Genomic DNA, 25,698 nt, shown 5'->3' with positions numbered 1-25,698 from the left:
TTATTTTCAAGGTTATTATTGATAAATGAGGAATTAATCCTGTCATGTTAGTGATTGTTTTCTGGTTGTTTTTGTATGTCCTATGTTTCTTACTTCATCTCTTACTGTTTATTTTTGTGATTGGGTGGTTTTCTGTAGTAATAAGGTTTGACTCTTTTCTCTTTCTACTGTGTATATTGGCTCTGCCAGTGAGTTTTATAGTTTTGCATGTTTTCCTGATAGTTATTGTTTTTTTCACCACCAGATGTAAAACCTATTGGGCATTTCTTTTAAGGCCTATCTAGTGGTGATGAATTTCCTTAGGTTTTCCATTCTGTAGAATACTTTTCTTTTTCATTTCTGAATGATAGCTTTGCTGGATAGAATATTCTTGGCTGGCAGTTTTTTTTTAAGCCTTTTAAATATACCATCCCATTATCTCCTGATTTGAAAGGTTTCTCCTGGCAAATCCACTGTTAGTCTTATAGTAAATTCTTATATGTGACGATGCTTTTCTCTTGCTCTTTTTAAATTTGTTCTGTCTTTGACTTTGGACAATGTGACTATAATGTGCCTATGACAGGACTTGTTATGTTGAATCTATTTGGCATTATTTCAGCTTCCTGGATCTAGATGTCCATCTCTCTCTCATGACTTTGGAAGTGTTCACCTATTATTTCGTTAAACATGTTTTCTACATCTTTCTATTTTCTTCTTCTGGAATGCCCATAATACAAATGTATGTTCATTTATGCTGTCCCATTAATGGTGTCATTCTTTTCATTGTTTTCCTCTGCCTTGTTATTTCAAAAGACTTGTCTTCAGGTTCATAAATTCTGCCTTCTTCTTGTACTAGTCTATTATTGAAGCTCTTGATTCTATTTTTTTATTTTATTTACCAAATTATTCAGCTCTAGTTTTCTGTTTGGTTCTTTTTTAATAATATCTATATCTTTGTTGGATTTCTTATTCAAATCATAAATTGTTTCCTGATTTTATTGAACTATCTGTATTCTCTTGTATCTCTCTGAGTTTCCTTATGATTATTATTTTGAATTCTTTTTCTGACATTTTGTATATTTCTTTATTATTGGGGTATGTTACTGGAGAATTATTGTCTTCCTTTGAAGGTGTCATTTTTCCTTGCTTTTTCATGTTTATTGTTTCCTTATGTTGGTATCTGTGCATCTGGTGGGACAGTTGGCTCTTCCGATTTTATGGAGTACGTTATGTAGGGAAACTTATTCATGTTGATGAGTCTTGGGGTATCAGTTTTTTAGAGTTTGTTGTATTTAGTCCCAGGTGGATACAGTAATGTAGTCTCTATGTAGTTTCTTCAGCTGTAATCTATGCTAGTGACATTTGCAAGTGTCTCACTTGCCTAAGCTCAGAGAATCTGTGGTGGTGTGACTTTGTTAAGAGTGGACTCACTGGGCTGTTTCTCAGATCAGGGACACATGTGTACACATGATAGGTCAGCTAACTTAGGGTCTGGCTCACTGGGGTTGAGGCCACAGGGCTGTTACTCTGCCTGGAAGTATGGGCATGTAGTTGCTCAACTGCCTTCAGGTGTGTCTTCAGGGCAACCCATGTTTTATTTTTGTTTTTTTTTGTTTTTGTTTTTTTCAGTCTTGGGACTAGGCTCACAGCCACTTGGCCAACCTAGAGGCATGTCTGCCAGGGGTGGCCTGTAGGGCCGTTTCTCATGCCCAGCACATGGCCATATGGTTTCCTTGCTGGCCTGGAGTTGTGTTTGCTAGAGGTGGCCCATGGTGTTGTTTCTCAGGCCTAGAACATGGGCATGCAGATGCTTGGTTGGTATGGGGGGCATTTCAGCCAGGGGGAGGGGAGGGTCAAGAGGCTGTTTATCGAGTCGACATGGGCACAAAGCTGATCAGCTGGCCTGGCAGCATGTTTTCTGTGGAAACCCATGGAGCTGTTTCTCAAGCCTCTGACATGGCTGTATGGTTTCTTGGCTGGCCTAGGGGCAGACCAGCTGTTTATTGGCTCAGGGACCTTTTCTACTCAGGGGTGGACATGCACTAGTTTGGCTGGTTCAAGGGTGGGTTTGCCCTGGGTGGGACTCAGATCCTTTCCTAGATGGAAGTGCTGGGGGTGGAGGGGTTGGTTTCCACGATGTGCAGGACCAGAGTCACAGCCAATCCTTGACCCAGGCTCCACACAGCTAGGGTTGTAGAGTGTAGCCACTGGGCTTGGAATGAAGATGGAGCGCCATTGCTGCAGAGGTGCAGTGGCTACTGGCCTCCAGAGGAGGGTACACTCTAGAGGTGTCTCTGGTATCAAGACAGTGCTGTGCTGCAGCAGCTTGGCTCACAGGAGGTGGGTGGGAGTTGGGGGAGTGCATAAGTTGTTCTTCTAATTTGAAGCAATGCAACAGTACAAATTTTCAGCAGCTCTCCAAACTGGGCTCAGGGCTTATGAGGACTGTGGAATTATCTTGTACTAAATACTGTAGGTATTTACAGTGGCAGTGGGGGCTGATGAGGTTCCTCTGTTTACCTTTTTCCTGCAAAGGGAAGTTGCCCCTAGTTTTGGGCCCATCTGATTCAGGAACAGGAGATGGGGCTGCAGAGGCCAGGTGCCTTCATGCTGCTCTCTTGGACTTCCAATTACCACAGTTGCCTCTCCACTCCCCTGCTCCACTCCAGCATTCTCTCTTTGACACTGCATTCAAATCTTCATTATTTATTTGTTGCTTTGGTTCTTTCTGGGGTGCGGATGAACTCCAGGTACTTCTAGTGAGCCATCTTGTTGACGTCACTCTCCCTTTCTCTCTTTATTCATGCAAAATTAAAGGAAGTATTCATCATGTTGTTTCCTTACCTCATGGTAGCTGATTGATCACTGGAAAGAAACAACAGAAAGAAACTGGTCCACTTAAGAAACCATTCTCAGTGGTTAATCACTCCTGCTAATTTCTGAGCCTGAATATATATGGCATTAAAAACTTCTATAATATACACATGCTTATCTGCTTCAGAGTTCAAAATAAATTCAAAATAAATTTCTAGATTTTCCTTAGATAATTCAGGTTTATAGTAATTCAAGTTTGTAATTTTTGCCTGTGTAATGACCCTATTATCTTTCATGGACTGATTCATGAAAATCTTTAGAACACTCTAAATCTGAGAATTATGTTTTCCTTTTAAGTAACTTTCTATATTTGTTGAGCCTGGCCTGAAATTAATCTTTAATCCATCATCTAGAAATTAATTATAGGAATATCACTTCTAGGGTAGCTCCAAGAAATAGGCTTTTGAAACTCTAGAGGTAGAATTTATGAATTATGTTCTCTCAAGTTAATGCATCTGTAAAATGCCAGATAAGTTTTAGGCAGTCTTAGAGTAGAAGCAATCCTGAACAAGAAGTATGTCTAGCACTTTCTCTAATTTTTCAGCTATTACAAATGATTTGTCCCAGTTTTTCCATATTTTCAATTCCAATAACTGACCTATTCAGAAAAGAGGTGTTTGGCCAAGTGTCAGAATAAAATTAGCCAACTGGGATAGGGAATAAGTCAATTTAATAGTAATATGTATTCAATTATAGTGTTGATGGAATGAACAGAAAACCATCTAGAATTGTCTAAAGAATGCGACATTGCAACCAAAAATTTTGAGAGCTTTCACCAGTTGTTAAGTACTTCCTAGCACTCCAGCTGAAATCTTCTATGCAAGCTGCATAATCTCGAAGGGTTTTTTGCTTGAATATAATGGAATTCTGGTGGAAAAGTGAGAACAGCAGGTCACTCTGGTTCCAGGTTAGAATCATAGTGCTAGAACTAAGTGGAAACTTAGTAAAAAGGAAGGAATAAAGTAGACATAAAGAGTTTTCTTCAAGCCTATTTTATGAAAAACCCCTTATACATTGCTAATTAATTTAACATTCACAAAACTGTGCAATTGTTATTAACACATTCATTTTGGGAGTAAAGGGGTTTTCCCAAGGTAAGCTTTTAGGTGACTGTGTAGAGTTTAGGGACCAGGACATCTCATGCCAGTCTTGGTAGAGTCGTAAGACATTAGACTTACATTCTGACCAACAAAGATTCAGTTAAGCTGAAAGCTTCAAAATAATTATACTGGGGGTGGGGGTCATTTTCAATGCTAGAAAAAGACAGTGTGTTAAGTCCTTAGAAAGTTCCAGTCCACAGTAATCTGGTGCATAACGTTAGAAGTCTATGACTTGCCTTGAGTGCTTTTTCAGATATTTTAACTAATCTCAAACTGTTCTTTATGTTCTCAGACCTCCCTTCAACTACTATTTTTTCACCTCTGAGACAAGGTTTATAGGCCCATCCTTTGAGTAAAATAAAAGTCAGAACCTTCTCAAAAGTTTCTTGGAGGGCATAATTTCTGCTAGTACTTAGAGCATCTTTAGTTCAATCAACAGAACAAAACAGCTCTAATAAACTAAAGCTTGATTTATGCACCATGCAACTTCTATAAGAATTCCAGATGAGACTGACAATATTTTTAAGTAGTTATAAAATGAACATTCTGTTAATTCATTAATTTTTATCCCAAAGGATTTATGCCTTATAGCATGTCAAATCTGGAGCATATTACTCTTGTCCCACATGTAATAGCTTTTATTGAGTTATGAATTGCTATCACATCCTTGGCTTTTAATAAAGGTTGGTAAAAGTAATGGCTGAGATTGACCATTGCTTCTTGGTTTTTCAAATTAATAAGGGAGTTAGTCATATTGTCAATATGCTCAAAAAAACCTACAAAAGTAATTGACCTTAGATTTCCAAACTAAAAAAGTTGTTTTTTCTTGATAAAATTTATTTCTTTTTAATTAATAATTAAGAGTTCCCTACACTTTCTTATTTCTCTCTGAGTTAAGCTGCTTAGAAGCTCAGTTATTTATGCTGAACGTTTCTAGGATAATCACTTCCTTATCTCTCTCTGTTCCATATTTATAACTTTGATCTGGTATTTTTTTGCTTGTTTCATTGGTCTTCGTTTACTAAGATTTTTTTCCACTCCATTCATAGGCAGAATACTTTGCCAAAATTGAATGAAAAGGAATCTGCTATTAATCATAATATTGGGAATGTGTAATCTGTATTAGTGGGAAATGGTTGCCGGGAAAATGGGAAGGAGAATACAAGGAAAACAGAAATAGTGTGAAGGTACAGCAGGATTAAAGTCCCACAATGGCTGCTAAGTAACCCTTTAGTCAAGCATCAGAAGAGTTCATTTTTCCTGACACATTTGAGGAAGTAAATAAACATGAAAATGTGATAGAAATAAAGCATTGAACATTTATGGATCTTGATAGTACAAAACATTTGAGAATATAACAAAACTTTATTTAGCTTGCTATAAATATCATATGGGAACATAATTTCCTTCTCCATTCTACTGGGTTAGTACTTTGCTTGTCAGAAATTGGATGGCAAGTTGACTTTTCAGTATTTCCGTTTAATTATCTGAACTTTGTTTCTACTTTTCTTCTTCCTGTTTGAAAGGAAATGTGGTTCAATTGAAAGAGCATGGACTTTAGAGTCAGATGTTTCTTAATTCAAATCCTGGCTGGTTATGCTAATTATTGGCTCTAAGAATATTAAAAATATACTTAACTTTTCTTAGTCTAGGTTTCTCATCTCTTAAATAAATGTAACAGTATCTATATGGTACCTTTGGGTGATAAATACATAATATTGTGTATAAAACATTCAACCTGGAGCCTGACAAATAATAAATTCTTAAAGGTATTAGGCATAAGTAGCATAAAAATACTCCTATAGCGTGAGGCTACCTTTGTTGTTCAGCATTAAAAAAAAACAATCTTTAACAACTTACCTACATATTTTACTGTTAAGTCTGTCTCCCAGTAATTGTGATAAATGCGTGGGTTCTAAACAACACGTTGAACATAATGATAGTTATTTGTTGAGTACTTAATATGAGTGATGCCTTAAGCATATTACTTTATATACATTTTCTTCTTTTACCTCCCATACTTATTTTATGAAAAAAAGTGTTATCCCAATTTTACATATATAAAAACTGATATTTGATACTGGTAAAGATATTTTGCTATAACAACTCATATGTGCTCAAGTATCCAATTCAGTGTAAATTAGAGCTTTCCTGGAAAGCAATTCATCAATAGATGTAAAGAACCTAACATTCATAATCTGTAACTCAGTAACATTATTTCTAAAAATACAACTTTAAGAAAGTAACCAAGAACAAAGCCAACAGAGATGCAGGTTTAAGGATGTTTATTAACAGTTAACGTAACAGCCACTGAAAACACAGTTCATGAGGTCAACAATAATTGTTTATTTTGTATACACTGCTGCATTCCAGTGCTTAAACAGTGCTCATACAGATACTCAATAAATGTTTATGGAAACCATGAATATATACTAATAACATATAACAGGAAATTTTAAATATACAAATTTCTCAATAATAGAATAGTGTTTAAATCTATGAGTATTAAGATAAATTATAAATTCATTCAATGTAGAATTTTTAAAAATTAATGAGACTTCTGCTTTTGTAGTAGATGAGAAAGATCTTGTTAGACTGACTCTACCAGAGATAATAACTTTAAATTCAGGACTTAGAAAAGAAATGACACCAAAAAGTCAAAACGCATATCTGTGGATTTGAATATTTGTATTATTTCTTTTTGTAATTTAAAATATTTCACCAGAAACACATATACTTTTGTACAAAAAGAAAGATAAAATAGTGTCATGTCCTATTTTCAGATAGAACCAGTTTGGGCTGCCACCTATACTTTCTGTTAGGGTCCTGGCAACCAAAATGTTTCCTAATAATGCACAACCATAGCCAGAGATACCTGGTCCCACTAATTCAGTCCAGCCCATAGTCACTTAAACATATCTCAAATTTTGCTTTAAGATTGTAATTCTTTAGAGTATCCATCTTCCTTTCCTGATCTCAAACCTTACATAACATAAATTCTCTAACTTTGGTCTTAGTGCTTCTCTGTCACTGGAAATTAAACTGAAGCCATTTCTTTGATTCTGATGTTAGATCTGTTTATGTAGTGTTGCTCCCTTTTTCTCTTTGAATGTGGGTTTCCGGACTCAGTATTGACTGTTGGTCCTCCTTTCAGCTATCTTTTGTCCTAGTACAGGAATCTATTCCAGCAGTGTAGCTCTCTGCTGCCACCTTCTGGTTTGTGACTGCTAAAACCAGGCTGCAGGTCAAAGGTGACCGTTGAATGTGCCCTCTTTCCAGCTTCTGAGATATTGTCACTTCTTTTGCTCCAGGCTTCTTCCAAGCTCTTCAAAGTGATCCTTTGATCTCTTTTATTCCTTTTCTCCAAAACCAAAATTGAGTCGTTGTGACAGAGACCTTATGACCCGCAAAGCTTAAAATATTTATTTTACTATCTGGCCCTTTACAAAAAAAGTTTGCCATCTCTGTTCTAAAGAACACAGGAATAGCAAACGTAGGCAGCAGCCAGTGCCTGGAGGGCTGAGAGAAAGCACCCTAAGAAGGAACAAGCATAGAAGAGGCTGCTCTCTCCCAAGCAGAGTGAAGCGTTATTGGAGAGGGTGGGGTTGTGTCTCAACACAGGGTTCAGCAGCAGCTATCTGCGAGTTGCTGGAGAGACTTGATGGAGGTGGAATGGAGTTTGTGGGCAGAGAACCTCCCCACACACCAGCTGGTGGCAGTTCTGCAGGAGAATGGAGAAAATAACAACGGTCCGCTGAAACAAGGAACCAGGACACAGGGCCCCTTGCTGCTGCAGCTCTGCCTGCCTGTCCCCTGCCCTCTGTTGATAAAGCCTAGCTTTACTCCAAAAGTAAAACTGCAAAAGGAAACTGCTCACAGGATCCACCTCCATTATCACAGATCAGAGTTAAAAACAGTAGATTTGGAGCTAAGAGGCAATAATTAGATAATGAGCACAAATGCATAGTCTACATGCAAATTTCTCTATTTCAATTGGTTGGTATATGTCATTGAGCCCCATGCATTGTATTTATCTGTTATAACTTTTGAGTCTCTTTTAATCTTAAAAAATCTCTACCTTTTTTTTAAAAAGTTGTCTTTCACTACGTTACATTTTTAAGAGTCTAGGCCAGTTACTTTGCAGGATTTCTCTCAATATGGATTTATCCTTTTGTTTCTTCATAATTAGATACAAGTTAAACACATCTGGGAGGAATATAACATAATTATAATAATATAATATTGTGTCCACAAGCACATGGTCTATGTTTGTCTCATTATCAGTGATATTAGTTTGATCAGTTGGTTAAAGTTATGGTCAAGAAATGTATTCATTTCCCCATTGTAATTAATAAGTAATCAATTGAGTGATATTTAAGAATACATGGCTATTTTTTCCCAACACATTTCACCCAGTGGATTTAGAATCTATCAGCGATCCTTAGTAGAATCCATTATTGGAACAGTTGCAACAAAGATGTGGCAATTTTTCTGGGCTTTCGTTCCCTTTACAATGAATTGGCAATTTGAAGAACTTGAACGTTTAGCACAAGCTGGGCCACAGGCCACGTTTCTAGAGAAGGCAGTCTTCCTTCAGTGCTTTTTCAGGTATTTATACTTTAGGAATATATGTTGCATGCAATCCTAAGTCAGAATCAACCTCACTGTCTTTTCTACCACCTCTCCCATCTCTCCACATCTCAGGAAAAACATCTCAGAGGCCTTGTTGTATCATCCATCTTAAAGATGCTATATATAAATGTGATTGTGACATTGTAATGGGCCCTGAGCTTCTCCTCATATAAAGATATTTTTTTAAAAAAATAACATATTTTTAATTTGAAAGAATCTGGAACTTTTACAATTTAATTCCCCAACCTAGAGATCAAAAGCAAGCTTGTTTGTTAATCATAAACCCATTTGCTCAATAAATTATTCATTTGGCAAATATTATATAACAGAAAGTGCTAGCAGCCAAGGAGATAGAGGAGGGAGCTTACTGTGAAGAGCTGTAGAATGTGTCCGGCTCTAGTAGCAGGCAGTCCTGGTGCTGATACATGTTTGAAGACTGGTCCTGTGACAAATTCCATGACCTTAGACCTCGGTTTTATCATATTTGAAAGTGGATAATAGCTATTTCACTAATGGATATGATAATTAACTTACACACACACACACACACACACACACATGCGGCCTCTGAGTTAATGTGGTTCCACTTACAGTTTTTCAACTTTACCATGGTGTGAAAGTGATGCATATTCAGTGGAGACCATACTTTGAGCACTCATACAGCCATTCTGTTTTTCTCTCTCTCAGTATGGCATTCGATAAATTATGTGAGCTATTCAACATGTTATTATAAAATAGCCTTAGGTTAGAGGATTTTGCCCAATGTAGGCAATCAGTATTTCACTAAGCAGACCACACTATAGTTCTTGTGACATTTTTCCTGTTGGTAATTTGAACTCATTTAACCCTGGCTTTTTCTCAGCAGCTACATAATTCATGTTGAATAATGAAAGGTAGTATCTCCCCAGGAGCCCATAAGTTTCTAGCAGATTCCATTTTAGAACCAACTATGGCATCACTAGCTAATTGGAACCCTTTCACCCAAAGTCTCGGTTCTTCAATCTCAACTATAGATGGCTAAGATTCAGAATTCAAAGAGGTGTCCCATTTGCCTGGAAAGCCTCACGTTAAAGGAGGCTGTACAAGAAAAGGGGCACATGAGAGTCAGAAGGCTCTACATTAAATATTCCTATAACTTTGAGGGTTCCTACATATCTGGGTGTCACTGAGATGCTCTCTGTCACATTGTGTAAATTAGTATCCTGGTTCCATCAATTGCCAGCTTTGTGTGCTTGGTCAATTTATGTAATCTCTCTGTCAGTTTTCCTATGTGCAAAAGGGACAATCATAACTATTTTATAGATTTCATTGTGAAGTTAAGACAAGATAATTCTACCAGAAAGCATATAATGTATCTTAGCCATCATTACTAGGAGTAGTACAAATGGTAGTTTTATCATTGAGGGAACACATGGCATTTATATTGTTATGTGAATGTAACTGCCCAGATTCTCCTTCAGGAATCATCTCAGTCACTTTGCTTAAGGTCATTCCCATTCCTGGGGTAGCTCACATTTAATGACCAATAAAAATAGAATGATAGCCTTGCTACCTTAGTCCAACTTGGGGCAAATCTGACAGTCCATTATTGCTCATGGTTTGCTGTGGGGTTGATCGAGGTTGTTGTTGGGAGTCTATGGCAGCTCAGCCTATGTCTCTGTCCAATCCCGCTTCATTCCTCTCCTGTCCACAGGAGTTGATTCCAAATATGCTCCTTAATAAGTATCCTATACACTAAACTTAACTCTAGAGTCAGCTTTACAGGGAACAATGCCTGTGATAATAGGATGGGAAAACAAATAAATCCCCTCTCTCAGATGTTGGACCTGTAATCTAAGACCTTTGACCATCAGAGCTCTCCCTATATCAGTCTTTGGGGTTACTCTATGGTGTTTTGGAAGTATTCAGTAGTTCTCTCAGAAACTGTCTAGCCTCTTGGCATTTTCCCAGTGCTTTGGGTAGACCATTTTCTGTAAAGAGGACAGTCTCATAGGAAGGCCTTGAGCATCTGCCTGGAAACACTCCCTGTGGTGTTGGGTCTTGTGTAAGTATGCAATTGGCAGCCCAGCCAGTGATAAATACTTTCTCTTCTGGTGACTGGTCGTTTAACCTGGCTGTCTGGATCACAGAGGTTTGGGGGCATGGTAGAAAATGGAGCTTGGTAAAGTTCTTTGAGACGCTAGACAGAAGCTCCAGATGTTTTGCCCATGCAGTGTACAAATTTGTCCACTGGTAACAGGCTGAGTTGGTTTTGTACACAGATTTCAAATGTAGTATCTTTCTTCTTTTCAGAGAAATACAAGTGTCTTATTCTTGCAGCTTCAGACTTCTTATCTATTTAAATTTCTCACATACTGCCTGCAGTTCTTTCCAAGCCATACATCCACAAGTTCTTTTCAAACAATATTAATTTATCCAATTTAAGTGACTTGAATTCATTTCAATAATAACTTGCTTTCTCACTAGTTGACAATTAAAAAAACAAACAAAAAAACTTCAAAGAATGAATGGATGAGTGAATATTAAGGAAACACAAATGAATCAATCCATATTGTAACCAGAGTGATCTAAAACACACTTTGCTTACCATTCTTCACTAATTTTATTAATGTACCTGGAAGGTTCTGCATAATCTAAGAGTTGTTTGTTTCTTCAGCTTCAGCTCATTCACCAAGTCTTTTCTCCAACACATAAAACACAACAAAAGCACACATGCCCATACATACACATTTTTCAATTAGTTTCAGACAAAGGTCAAATCGAGCTATTTTGGAATATGATATATTTTTCTCCAGTCTACAAAGCCATTTTGAATTTTGTTCCATTTCTATTAAATAATAAACAAACTGAAAAACTGTGCTGTATCTGCTATCATGTTAGAAGAGGTTGCTAATTTATTTAAAATTATCAAAATGTATTGTTGCATAAATTCATTTTAGATGTAGATATATCCTTAAGTAAAATGATATATCAAAGTTACTGCTTTATTTACCACCTTCATGTTTCCTTCTTTGGAATTATTCTTTTGCTTGAGGTGAACATAATTTTGCTGGTTTGCTATATTGAGTAGAGAAAGTGTTAGAGCAGAGGCCTGCTGGCTTGTTTCTTTGTATTGTCTCTGTAGACCCTGGGATATGATGAAGGATTCAGTATTGAAGTAGGGGTATCAGAGACATTTCTGAATTTTTATTGTTCCTCCTTGCAAAATTATGTGTGTGTGTATATACATATATATACATGTATATATGTATATACACACACACATACACACACATATACATATATCTTTTGAATCTGGAGGACATCCTAAATCCCAGCCAACTCCTCACTCAAATCAGGGGTTCCAAGATGTAATTTTAAGACAGAAGGAACTTTATGAACTACTTCCAATTCTGGTTTCGTGTGATAATTTAAAGCAAGTCTGTGAACAATTTACAACAATTTTTCGAGGTAGCAAAGAAAACATTTTTCCAAATTTTTTCCCTACAAACTTGAAAGGTATGATTTAAAAAAAAAAAAAAGGAATTGTTCTAGCTAAATGGAGAGTCTGCTCTTATTTTACACACTTCACACTTGACTTGCATGTATCTTGTTTTGAAAGTTGATTGTGTTTATTCCAGAAAGTAATATTAAAAACAAACTGATAGTTTTTAAAAGGAGAAATTGATGACTACCTTGTCTGACTTTCTTATTACTTTGATTTTTTCAGTTTAGGACTATAAAATGCAAACTGGAAAGATTGAAATTTTGTAGTCTAATTCCTGGTGCTGTACCACCTAATTACTTTACCTCGAATAACACCAGGATTTTAAAAATACATACAATAAATTATAATTAATATTTTACTCTATATTGAAATGTTAAAAATGTGTCTTATATTAGCAATTGTTTTAAAAAAATGTTTTTGATGTTTTATGAAGAAAATCCTCATTTTAAAAATTTCCTAACATATAGGGTAGAGAAGAATTCCTGAAAAAACTCACTCAAGGTGAAGTGGCTGCTGGAATGGTGCTTCAGGTAATACTGATTTGGTTTTAATATTTTATTCTTCCTTTAATTTGCATTTTACTTAGCATTTTAAATTTGCCTGTAATGAGGCATCTTGTCACTACTTGGTTTGCAAGCCAGCAGTTTTCTCTCCTTAGCTGATGGCAGTTGCCCTCTGTGTACAACCAGCGGTGTCTGATCATGCATAAAGAAATTGACCTCCCATACACATATCTCATTTTGTGGCATAATGGGAATTTCTGCCAGTCTAGTAAAAGGGCAGTGGGATCTTATTTTTAAGTGTCTGACTCTTTAGTTTCCTTTGTGATGATGTTATGTTTTCTTTACTCTTAGTGTCTTTCACTTGGATTTCTTTATTTAACCCTGAAAGAAAAATATGCTTTGATACTTCCATATAAAGATTTTGAAAATAAAGCATGTAAGCTGGCAAAATCAACTTGAATTTTTAAAATCTTTATCTACCACCTGCATATCCTTTGGAATCCAGATTGGGTTTTTTGATCCATGCTGTGTTTCTAGAATGCCTCCCCTTTAGAAATACTTACATATTTGAAATTAGTATTATTATTATAAGAAAAAAAACAAGAGTCAAAACAGTTTCAGTGTTTTTGTTTGTTGGTGGGTTTCTGTTTTTGTTTTTTTGAGAAAGAGTCTTGCTGTGTCGCCAGGCTGGAGTGCAGTGGCACGATCTCGGCTCACCATAACCTCTGCCTCCCAGGTTCAAGTGATTCTCCTGCCTCAGCCTCCCGAGTAGCTGGGATTACAGGCATGCACCACCATGCCCAGCTAATTTTGTATTTTTAGTAGAGACAGGGTTTCTCCATTTTGGTCGGGCTGGTCTCGAACTCCTGACCTCAGGTGATCCACCTGCCTCAGCCTCCCAAAGTTCTGGGATTACAGGCGTGAGCCACCACGCCCGGCCCTAACAGTGTTTTTTGAGATGATCTACACCTCTGCTTCTCTTTGAAGTAAACCTAAATTTTATAATTTTTTTCTGTTATGAAATTTGCCATTTTCAAACATAGAAGCAGTGTTTGCTTCTATATGTTTCAAAACACTAAATTTCCTCATTTATTTCTATACGTATGTTTTATTTCTAAGTGTCTAACTGGAAAGACCTGTTAGTTGGTTTTGTCTTATATTGCAGTACTTGCATATATTCCACGATGTGTTATTAGTGTGTTCTCTAACTTGATGTCCTCCAATCCTTACTTAAGAATGATTGATTTTGACATTTTGGGCTGGGAAATATTTTTTTAAATGTTTGATTTTTATTGTCTATTAAAGTGTTTCTCTCATTCCTTCTAACAATAACTGTATTATCTTTAAATATACTACATTCGGCAGGGTGTGGTGGCTCACGCCTGTAATCTCAGCACTTTGGGAGGCCAAGGCGGGTGGATCGCTTGAGGTCAGGAGTTCGAGACCAGCCTGGCCAACATGGCAAAACCCTTTCTCTATTAAAAATACAAAAATTAGTCGGGCATGGTACAGGCCTGTAATTCCAGCTACTGAGAAGGTTGAGGCAGAAGAATCCCTTGTACCCGGGAGGTGGAGGTTGCAGTGAACAGAGATGATGCCACTGAACTCCAGGCTGGGTGACAGAGCAAGACTCTGCCTCAAAAAATTTAAAAAAAGCGTATATATATTATATTACATCCATGAGATTTTTGGATATTATAATATATGTAATATGTAATATATATTACATTCGTATCCATTTTTTATGGTGACATTTATTGTATTATTTGATTTTCAAATAAAAACAAATATTACTGCCTGTCACTGAATAAGAGGCTCAATAAATGTTTAAGTTAATAACTGAATGAATTATTTAAAATCTTTGCTGGCAGAAAAAACTATATTCCATTTACGAAGTCCAGGCACTTGAGCGGAAAGAGCTTATAAAAAATAGAGCAATATGTGCCATGTCACTGGCAGAACTACAGGAACCTCTGCTTCAACTAGAAGATGAAGCTGAAAGAATCAGAACTCTCTACAAAGAACATTCTGTTGTAAGCATTTAATTAATCCAAAAATTAATGTGCAGAAATATATACGTTAGTAAGTTACGCATGTGATGTTACATTATTATTTGGAAAATTATGATTTCACGTAGGGGCAAACTAAGTAACTATTTCAGGACCACACAACTTGATCTGCAGTGAAACTCTATAGCAAGACCATTAATGCTATTATCTAGAACCCCATAGTCTTAGAGGGTACTTGGGAAAAGCAGGTTTCAAGTGCGTGAGTAGGGACTTATCTGGTGTGAACATTCATTATGTTAAACTTAATTCAAAGTCTTCACTCCTTCTTAATGAAATCCTAAAGTTGTGCTTATTTGCATATAAAATGTAAGGGATCTTGACATTTTCATGGTAAATTTTTGATGCATGTAGATGTTTAGACAGCTAGGATGAAAAATAAAGCAAATGTTGATAAAATATTTTCAAAATTACAAGTTTATGGCAGTAACTGATATCACTAGCCCTTCCCGAAGAAAAATTTAGTCGAAAAACATGTATTAATCCTGTCATTAGTCTTTTGGAGAACTAGAGGGTGTGGCAAGAGTTATACATTCTTGTCCTTCCCTGCAGGGAGGCCATACATATATTTATTTGAGACATTTCAGCACCAGAACTTTTTTCCTTTGCAAATAATAATGTAACTTTATATTTTTAGTCTTTGATAATTTTCAAAATGTCTTTATTTCTTAAAATTGTGATTTAAAAAGTGTTTCTATTTTAAAAGTTTATTTTGTGCTTCAAAGCCTTCCTATGAAATAGGCAAGAGGGAGTTTACTGGTATCAAAGACTTGAGAAAACTTGTGCTTAAAGAGCCTGAGCAACGTGTATGAGGTCATGAAGCATGGAAACAACAAATTCCGAGTACCACTGTATTTAGGGCTTCTAAATGCTATCATCATGCTCCTGCAAAGAATGTATAACCAGTACAAACATCTAGTGGGATAAATGATTTTAATGATGGCTCCCCCTTACATTAATGATGGAAATTTATTAATTGCATCAAAAGCCTAAGTGAGGTTGCCTGAGTACCATAATGAATTCCAGAAAAGATTAATGATCTTTGGTTCCTGTTATTTTATAATAGCCATGGTTTTACATCTTCTTGTAGTTCAGTAATCATTTTTTGTTTGATTATATTTTAATAGTTAATAAATTATAAGAATTAATAATTTACCACACAGTAAGGAAGAATAAGTTTTTACATACTTTTTGGTAGTGATTGCTTACTATTTGTATTTGGAGTTTTAGTTTTGATTAAAACAAATATTATAACAAATATTCATACTTTCTATGTAAGCTTATTTATTTTTGTTACTTAACTAAAATTCATTAGATTTTGGCTTTCTCACATAGTGCAAATAGAATATTGAAATTTTGGGATATACAGTATATTTCTGTAATTTATGTGTGGTGGTTCTTTCCCTTTATTTGCCAAAATAAATGCTGTTGTTATTAAAATAGTCACTTAAGTACAATTTGGCCTAAATGAGGATAACTGGGTTGCAAATGCTGCACATCTTAATATCTGAATGTCTTCTAGATGCTTAATAATATAATTGATCAGAAAGATCTTATTAGAAGAAAGGTGGGAAAAGTAAAGAAAAAATTACGAAAAAAGGGGAAGAAAACCCTTGATGCATTAATAGAAACTGAGGTAAGAATTTAAGTTCAGAATCTAATTTTGAATTTACAGTTTATGTATGTCAGTGAAAACTATTCAAGCAAGTTTAATTTTAAATGAATGTGTCTCATTTCTTATTGGTTGCACTAAATCGACTAGGGATAAAAGTGCACACACTCATACACACACAGTCCTTGTGCTTTCATTTACTTTCTCTTGCAGTATCTTCCTCACTGGTCTAGTTTATCAGGGACATAGCTCCTAATCAGGATAAATACAAGGAAAATTTGATATTGGATTCATGCAGAAGTCTACTGCTTTCTGTGATGGCCATGCTGTCTCCTTTTACTTGGAGATTAAAAACCAAAAAAAAAAAAAAATGAAGAAGAAGAAAAGAAATAAAAAGGAAAGAAAACAAGAAAGAACAGAGGGAGAAAAGGAAGGAAAAGGGGAATTGCTATGGTCTGAATGTTTGTGTTCCCCCAAAATTCATATGTTGAAACATAATCCCCAATAAGAGGCTAGGCCAGAGGTGATTAGATTATGAGAGCTCGTTGGGATTAGTGCCCCTATAAGAGAGGCCCCAAGAATCTTGCTGGCCCCTTCTACCACATGAGTATGAAGGAAGAAGACACCATCTCTGAAGCAGAGGGGGAGGCTTCATGAGACACCAAATCTGTTGTTGCCTAGTTCTTGGATTGCTTAGCTCTAGAACTTTAAGACATACATTTCTATGGTTTATAAAGTACTCATTCTAAGGCGTTTTGTTATAACAGCCTAAACAAACTAAGACAGGAAGAAAGAAAATGAAGGAAGGAAGGGAGTGTAGGAGGGAGGAAGGAAGGAAAGGAAGGAAGGAAGGAAGGAAAGAAGGAAGGAGGCAGGAAGGGAGGGAGGGAAGGAAGGAAAAAAGGAAGGGAGGGAGGAAGGAAGGAAGAAGTCAAAATTAAACAATAAAAAATAGCATGATTACACTTTTGTTAAATGGCTAGAATCTTCTATTGACATATGTCTACTGTTTTACCCCCAAATTATCAATCTGACACTCTGAAACTACAAAATATCACATTTAATATAAACATGCTTAAACTAGTGAGCATTTTCTTTTCAGATAGAGAACTTAGAATCACTAATGTAATTTAATTATTTTTATATTAATATTGTATCATATAATTTGACTATACATTTTAATATTCCAAAAGATAACTTAAAATCGTATACATAATTCTTTAAATTTTAAGCCAACTACTACTAAGATTTTGTTCTTAGAAAGCATCTTCACTTAGCCAATTAAAGTCAGCTTTTTCTATTCATCTTACTATTGGTTTTGTACACAAAGCCTTTATTTAGTTGTCAGTTAAAATAAAGGATTGACTTTCATAGTAAAATGATACTCTGTTTTGCCAGGGAAAAGACCTCCACTGGCTTTGCTTTTGATGAGGAGAGCTTAAAGCAGAAGGTTTTTAAATTATGTGATGCCCTATGGGAGTCACAGCTTACAAAAGAAGTATAGTTCAAGAGCCAAAAAATAATTTTAAAATAATTTACTTTTATTTGCATTTTATAAAGGACACTGTGACCAGAACTGTAATGGTATCCTCATCACTCCCAAGGGGCACTCCTTATACATACCTCTTTGCCTTTCCCCCCAGTGTTCTCACACACTACAGGCACTAAGTGTCTCATCAATTTTCTGAAAAGTCACCCTTCCTATTTATCTCATGTCCATCTATCTCTTTCCCTCTTTTACCGAGCTGTGTAGCAAGAATATTTTAATATAGCAGTTGGGCAAAGGCAAGACTCACTTCTTCAATAGAGATGGGACTAGAGCCCAAACTCGACTGTTAGAGTCAGCTTACTTTTTAGCCAAAAGAAGGAGAGAAAAGTCAAAGAGCACTGCAAGTTTAATGCTGTTGTCTTCTGCATGAACTCAGTGCCTACTAGGTCTGTTAGGCACTATATTCACATCTTCAGGTGAAAGAGAGTGTAGCTTCTCTGAGGAAGATGACTGAGAGTGCGCGAGGCTGTGGACAGGGAGTAGACTTCACCCCTTCTGAGAAAAAATGGAGTGAGTGAATTGCAGGGTTCATGGGCTGTATTTGGTGTAGACTTCATAACAGTAAACAGCTCCATCCCTGTCTGGTACCCAGGGCTTTGTGGGTTTCTCTGAATAGGCAAATGCTTAAATACATTCCAGTATACTTAAGAGAGTATCCTTGGTAGTGGCACTTCTTGCACACTATAATTTGGGAATTAGGAGTCATAAGTGGAAGTTGTGATTATTACAGCAGTGAAAAATGACTGGTTCAATTCAGAGCAGAAAAGAAAATCATTTTCCCAGCATGGGTATTATCTTCAGCCAATGTTATTAGTAGAAGTCAGGTAGGTCAGCTACCTCTTATGAACTTCATTAATTATTATCAACATCATTTATTAATGTTGATTTCAATGTGCTGACAAAGGGCAAACACACGGCTCAGATCATTTCATTGAATTCTCACAGCAACCCTGTGAAGTACTTAGTATTGCATTTATATAAATTAGAAGCTGAGGTTTATAGAGGTTAAATTCCCAAGTAGCAAGAATCCCCTTCTGTCCAATCTCAAAACTCATGCATGCCAATACCTACTATGTATAGTAAAATCTCATGTAATTTCTTTTAGCAGCAGTGACCAAAAAGCAAGGGCCAGTTTTGGTATAGAGAAAATAGTAAAGGCTTTGGAGTCAGAGAAATCTAGTGTTTAACCAGTCATCACCATTTAAACTAGCTGTACCATCCAGACTATTCTGGATTTTCTATTGTAAAATGGATATAACATTGATTATATTGCTACTGTGAGGCATAAAAGGCACAGTTCAAATACAATGCATAGTACAGTAATCGGTGCGTTGTAACACCCACTGATTGCTCCCTTACCCCCATTGCCTTTTCTACAAAGTAGAGACTGGGATTTGTTCTCTACCAGAGAGTATTGTGTTTCTGCAGATGGGAGCAATCTACAGACCAAAACATTTGTTCCTACCTGACATCTAAATTTTACCCCCAAGTTAGTATGTATTCAGCATAAACAAATGGATGTGTGACTGGAGACTTTAGGGCTTTTTCCAAATTAGAAATATTTCCCCATGAAAGTTCTTATTGCTAACATTTCTATCTCGTGAATTATTGGCTGTAGGAAAGGGGAGAAAGTCAATATTGTCTTTATTATTATTATCATTATTATACTTTTAGTTCTAGGGTACATGTGCACAGCGTGCAGGTTTGTTTATGTATACATGTGCCATGTAGGTATGCTGCACCCATTAACTCGTCATTTACATTAGGTATATCTCCTAATGCTATCCCTCCCTCCTCCCCAACCCCATGACAGGCTCTGGTGTGTGATGTTCCCCACCCTGTGTCCAAGTGTTCTCATTGTTCAATTCCCACCTATGACTGAGAACATGTGGTGTTTGGTTTTCTGTCCTTGTGATAGTTTGCTGAGAATGATGGCTTAAAGTTTCATCCATGTCCCTACAAAGGACATGAACTCATCCTTTTTATGGCTGCATAGTATTCCATGGTGTATATGTGCCACATTTTCTTAATCCAGTCTATCACTGATGGACATTTGGGTTGGTTCCAAGTCTTTGCTATTGTGAATAGTGCCACAATAAACATACGTGTGAATGTGTCTTTATAGCAGCATGATTTATAATCCCTTGGGTATATACCCAGTAATGGGATGGCTGGGTCAAATGGTATTTCTAGTTCTAGATCCTTGAGGAATTGCCACACTGTCTTCCACAATGGTTGAACTAGTTTACCATCCCACCAACAGTGTAAAAGTGTTCCTGTTTCTCCACATCCTCTCCAGCACCTGTTGTTTCCTGACTTTTTAATGATTGCCATTCTAACTGGTGTGAGATGGTATCTCATTGTGGTTTTGATTTGCATTTCTCTGATGGCCAGTGATGATGAGCATTTTTTCATGTGAAGGACCTCTTCAAGGAGAACTACAAACCACTGCTCAATGAAATAAAAGAGGACACAATAAATGGAAGAACATTCCATGTTCATCGATAGGAATAATCAGTATTGTGAAAACTGCCATACTGCCCAAAGTAATTTATAGATTCAATGCCATCCCCATCAAGCTACCAAGGACTTTCTTCACAGAATTGGAAAAAACTACTTTAAAGTTCATATGGAACCAAAAAAGAGCCCACATTGCCAAGACAATCCTAAGCCAAAAGAACAAAGCTAGAGGCGTCACGCTACCTGACTTCAAACTATACTACAAGGCTACAGTAACCAAAACAGCATGGTATTGGTACCAAACAGAGATAGAGACCAATGGAACAGTGCAGAGCCCTCAGAAATAATTCCACACATCTACAACCATCTGATCTTTGACAAGCCTGGCAAAAACAAGAAATGGGGAAAGGATTCCCTATTTAGTAAATGGTACTGGGAAAACTGGCTAGCCATATGTAGAAAGCTGAAACTGGATCCCTTCCTTACACCTTATACAAAAATTAATTCAAGATGGATTAAAGACTTAAATGTTAGACCTAAAACCATAAAAACCCTAGAAAAAAACCTAGGCAATACCATTCAGGACATAGGCATTGGCAAGTACTTCATGACTAAAACACCAAAAGCAATGGCAACAAAAGCCAAAATAGACAACTGGGATCTAATTAAACTAAAGAGCTTCTGCACAGCAAAAGAAACTGCCATCAGAGTGAACAGGCAACCTACAGAATGGGAGGAAATTTTTACAATCTACCCATCTGACAAAGGGCTAATATCCAGAATCTACAAAGAACTTAAACAAATTTACGAGAAAAAATCAAATGACTCTATCAAAAAGTGGACGAAGGATATGAACAGACACTTCTCAAAGGAAGACATTTAAGCAGCCAATATTGTTTTTAACCTAGTAATATGTCCTCTAGATGTATGTCAAATGTGGTTCCAATAGGATTTGTTGGTGGAAAGCATGTGGGCCATGAGAGAGAGGTGTCCTCATATCATTTTTTAAATGTTTGTCTTATAATGGGCCTCAAAAGAAATATAAAAAAAATTACAGAGAAAATAATAGATATTTGCTGCATGTTTTATGTGTGTCAGGCATTGTTTTAAGTGCACAGACACAACAGCACATCATTTCATTTTCATGATAAGCCTATGAAGAGTGTGCTATTACCTCTATCTTACGGTTGAGAAATCTGATGCTTTGTTTCGTAATTAACTTGTACAGGTTCACATAACTCATTAGAGGTAAAGTTGCAATTCCAACCCAGACAGTCTGACACTGAAATAGATGCTCTTAACCATTATATTGTATTGGTCATGTCACCCAAGTTTGCATACAATGAATTAAAATCAGAAATCAATGACAAAAATATAGGGCAAAAAGAAATAAAAAGTATATGCACTACTGGAAATATTTCAGAATCACATTTCTTTTATTAATTTGTTTCTGTGCTAAGAAATAACTAAAATACAAATTACCATTTATTTATACATGACTAATAATGACAAACTATATAGCAAAATTTATGACATAGGCCAATATAGTATTTTGACATTACCAATAAATGATTTTGATTTTTAAAGAAATCTAAAAATATTTAACATATTTATTAAGGGCAAAGAAGAAAAAATGAAAATTAACAGCCATGGGAATGATTAAAAGGGGTATAATTATATACACAGTGAATTAAATACTACTTTGAATAGGAATTTGTTTTAAGATCTATGTCAATTGTATGATTTCTTTATAAAATGGTGAAAACTGGGTCAAAAGAAATAAAACACAAGAATAGATCAATGATCATAGAAGAAATTTAATTTGTCCAAACTCTACCAATAAAACCAAGAATCAGTCAAGATACTTTATGAGTCTCTCTACAAATACCACTTACAGAGCATAAGAAAGCATGGAAATCTTCTAAAATCATTCTATAATGAAACTAAAACCTTGCAATCATAACCAAAAATTAATAGTGCAAGAAACAAATCCGTTGGTGATCTTGCTTATGAGCATAGATGACCAGATCATAAATATATTAGCTAAATAAATTTTACAGTGTGCTAAAAGATATACTATGCAAAACCAGATTCCTTTGAAGAGGAGACTCTTCAGCTAAGACTAAGAAATGAATGATGAAATCTGATCTAAACGTCAAGTTTAGGGATAGAGAGCATGGAGTACTCAGAGTGTCCATACTCACACCTGTCTGCTCTCTGTCTTTGGGTTTACTTCCACCCCCACCCAAATAACTTAATACTCCAGTGGACCTATCAACAAATCCTAGTTAGTTATATTTCCACTACATTCTAGTATAAGGAGAAAAAATCCTTTTATTTATCAGTAGAAAATTATCAGAACTTTGAGAAAAGGAAGGAAACAAAGCAGGAAGGATGTGAAAATTCAAATGCAGTACCCAATGTTCAAAATCTTAGACAAACAGTAAGATTTTATAGTAAAACAAATATAAAATATTAGTTGTTATTCTTGAAATCTATGAGTAAAGAAAGTATTTGGAAGCATATGGGGAAAATAGAAGATAGTGGAGGCAGAAGGAGCCATTGAGATCTGTAGAATCAGTTGGGAGAGTAACATTAATTAGCAGCCATGCTGAATGTGGGGAACAATTCAATAACAGTCCATCAGTGAGTCACTCAGTCCCATTTGAACACAAACAGTCATAAAGGGATGACACAAAAATAGATGCACAATCAAATGTTCATTCTGGAATTGCACAGGCCTACCATGGAAAGAAGTGCTGGTAGTAAATATTGGCTTCTTTTGCTGGAAAGATCAGAACAATATATATATCCTTGTCCGCCTGCCAATGCACTTTGTACATGTTTGAAAACCAGTGACGACATGTTTGCATCTTGAAATGACATGCTTATAAAGTATGCATTTAGGTGTGTGTTTGGAAAGGGGAGCAAGTTTGTGTGGGACAGAGAGAATAAACAATTTTATTTTTTAGAAAATTAATCAGATGTAACAGTGGAGAATATAAACCTCAGTTGTTTTTTTAGAGACAGGGTCTCACTCTGTCACCTGGGCTGGAGTGCAGTGGAGCAATCATGGCTCATTGCATCCTTGACCTCCTATACTCAAGTGATCCTCGCATCTCAGCCTCCCAAGTAGCTGGGACTACAGGTGTGAAACACCGCACCTGGCTATTTAAAAAAACTTTGGGTAGAGACCAGGTGCTTGCTTTGTTGTCCAGGTTGGTCTTGAACTCCTGGCTCTAAGTGAACTCCTGGCTCTGAGTGAACTCCTGGCTTCTCCTGCTTTGACTTCCCAAAGTGCTGGGATTACAGGAGTGAGCCATCAGGTGTGGCCCACTATTAACTTTTAGTTGTTCACACAGCCAATGTAATTGTGTTCGTAAATAGCAGGGATTTGAAAATCCAAGTATTTAAAATAAACACTTGTGTATATTTTTTTTTCAGAGTAAACGCTCAGCAATTTTTAAAGACCTAGAAGCAACTAAAAGTAAGACAATGATTTTTTATGCAAAAATAAATGAAATGAATGAGGAATTAAAAGCAAAAGAAGAAGAAAAGAAAAGTTTTGATCAGACACTTGAAATATTAAAGTAAGTACTTAAACTTTATCAAAATATGAAGTGTATTAAAAATATTAATAAATAAGATCAAATTTCCACATTTAAAATGTATTCTTAAAATGGCTCATATTTTTAATTATAACGTAGTGTGGATATATATGTGTTATTGGATAATTTTAGTTTATAAAAGCATAATCATAAACTGCTTTCATTCATTATTGCTTCTCGGGTTTGTTCTTATTTGAATAACTGGAAATGTTTCTCCCTTTCCAAGGAGGAGAACTTTATTCTTTATGACATTAATAATATTCTTCATTACTTTCAGATGTATCAGTATTTATATGCCATGTTTAATAATTTATGGTTTTTCACCCAAATGTTTTTGATTAGTTTTGAGGTAAGAGTTCAGACTCAGATATTCTATGAAGCCTCGTGCAATTTATTCAAATTTATTATTTCAAAAGTTTCTTATCAGTCACCTCATGAGTCAGGGATATAATTGTTCAGGGTTAGTAAGGCCTGAGAGAATGGTCATGCTCTCAGGCTCATTGGGTATCCATAGACCCTAACCTAAAACTTATTTACTCTTCCTTTACTCATTTTGCTTCTCATTTCCTATCTTGTAAAACATTGAGAACTGGACTCGGGGGAGTATTAGAGGAACATGCATTGGCCACATTTAGGGACAACAGTCTGCTTTAAATAAAGAAGATTACTACAAGCATTAGCAAAATCATAATGTTTGAGGGATAAAGTGTCAAAAAAAATTTATGCCCAGCCTGTTGCCATGCATTCTAATGGAGTCAAGTCAATGCCCCCATCAAGTATTTGTTTAGCTATTATCATAGGGTAAAACTTATTTTCAACATGATAATTCAGCTTTATCTGAAAAACAGTACTCATATTCACTATATTATGTGAAAAAGCAGGGAAACATACCATTTACTTTTAAAGATATTTATCCACCTTGTTTAATACCTGTAAGAATATCTTGGGACTCAAAGATATAAATATAAATGTATATAACTTACATTAAAATTATAAAGATCTAATTCAGGAGCTGATGAAAATTTTTTCTTCAGGCTTCCTCCCATTTCAATCCTAACTTCTTCTGAAGCTGGATTATATGGCCTTTCAGACAAGAGTGGTTTCCATGTCCCAGTGAATCAGTTCTCTCTCTAAACTTGACAAAGCCCTGCCTTCCAGCAAGAAAAGGAGAAAAAGAATTAGCCAATACTGTGGAATTACTTATACAACTGTTAATTAGCAGTGATGATATATAATGTCAAATAATATTTAAAGCTACCGTTGAATGACTTGCTGTTGTGCCAGGTACATCCTGGATAATGTGTGTACCTTGTCTCATCCAATTCTTATAGCAAGTGGTTAAATTGTATCATTTCCAATGAATGCTGAGAAACAGAGGCTCAGGGAACCTAAGATCACACTCTTAAGTAGTGGTAGAGGTAGCTTCAGCTTAGCTCCAACCTGTTCCAAGTGTGTGCCTTTTCAACTGACCCCCTAAAGTGGGATTGCAAAGGAAGATCAGCAGTTTTATGAATAATCTACTGATATTTTCAATAAGTTCCCACAACAAGCTACTTATTATTTATTGAGAACTCATAGTGGGCATACTGCCAGGCCCCGATAAGGACAAAGAAATGGCAAGTGGGAAAGTGTATCTTCAAGTGTCTGAAGATCTTTGCAGAGAGACAAACCTTATATAAACAAGACAATTAAAATATGGTGTTAAAAATAATGGCAATCAAAGCCATCCTTGACCCTCATTTAATTTTTATAATTGCTTCTTAACTAGAAAGTGGAAAATTAAAATCCAGACCCATAGGACTTCAAAGTCCGCTTGTTTTATCACTGT

The 25,698-nt window shown here is 36.0% G+C and overlaps 1 protein-coding gene across 2 annotated transcripts in view; it reads left to right on the top strand.

Moving 5' to 3' along the window:
• Positions 1–25,698, top strand: part of CCDC178 (coiled-coil domain containing 178) — a 495,421-nt gene that overhangs the window by 191,130 nt on the left and 278,593 nt on the right. For both annotated transcript variants that reach the window (XM_019013747.4, XM_055368060.1), the window contains exons 16-19: positions 12,540–12,602; positions 14,447–14,608; positions 16,164–16,277; positions 23,707–23,852. In XM_019013747.4, the coding sequence (XP_018869292.3) occupies positions 12,540–12,602; positions 14,447–14,608; positions 16,164–16,277; positions 23,707–23,852 (485 nt within the window). The remainder of the gene's footprint in view (positions 1–12,539; positions 12,603–14,446; positions 14,609–16,163; positions 16,278–23,706; positions 23,853–25,698) is intronic.

The sequence above is a fragment of the Gorilla gorilla genome, chromosome 17 (genome assembly GCF_029281585.2).
Source record: "Gorilla gorilla gorilla isolate KB3781 chromosome 17, NHGRI_mGorGor1-v2.1_pri, whole genome shotgun sequence".
NCBI lineage: Eukaryota > Metazoa > Chordata > Mammalia > Primates > Hominidae > Gorilla > Gorilla gorilla.
This window is presented reverse-complemented; position numbering and strand designations above follow the sequence as displayed.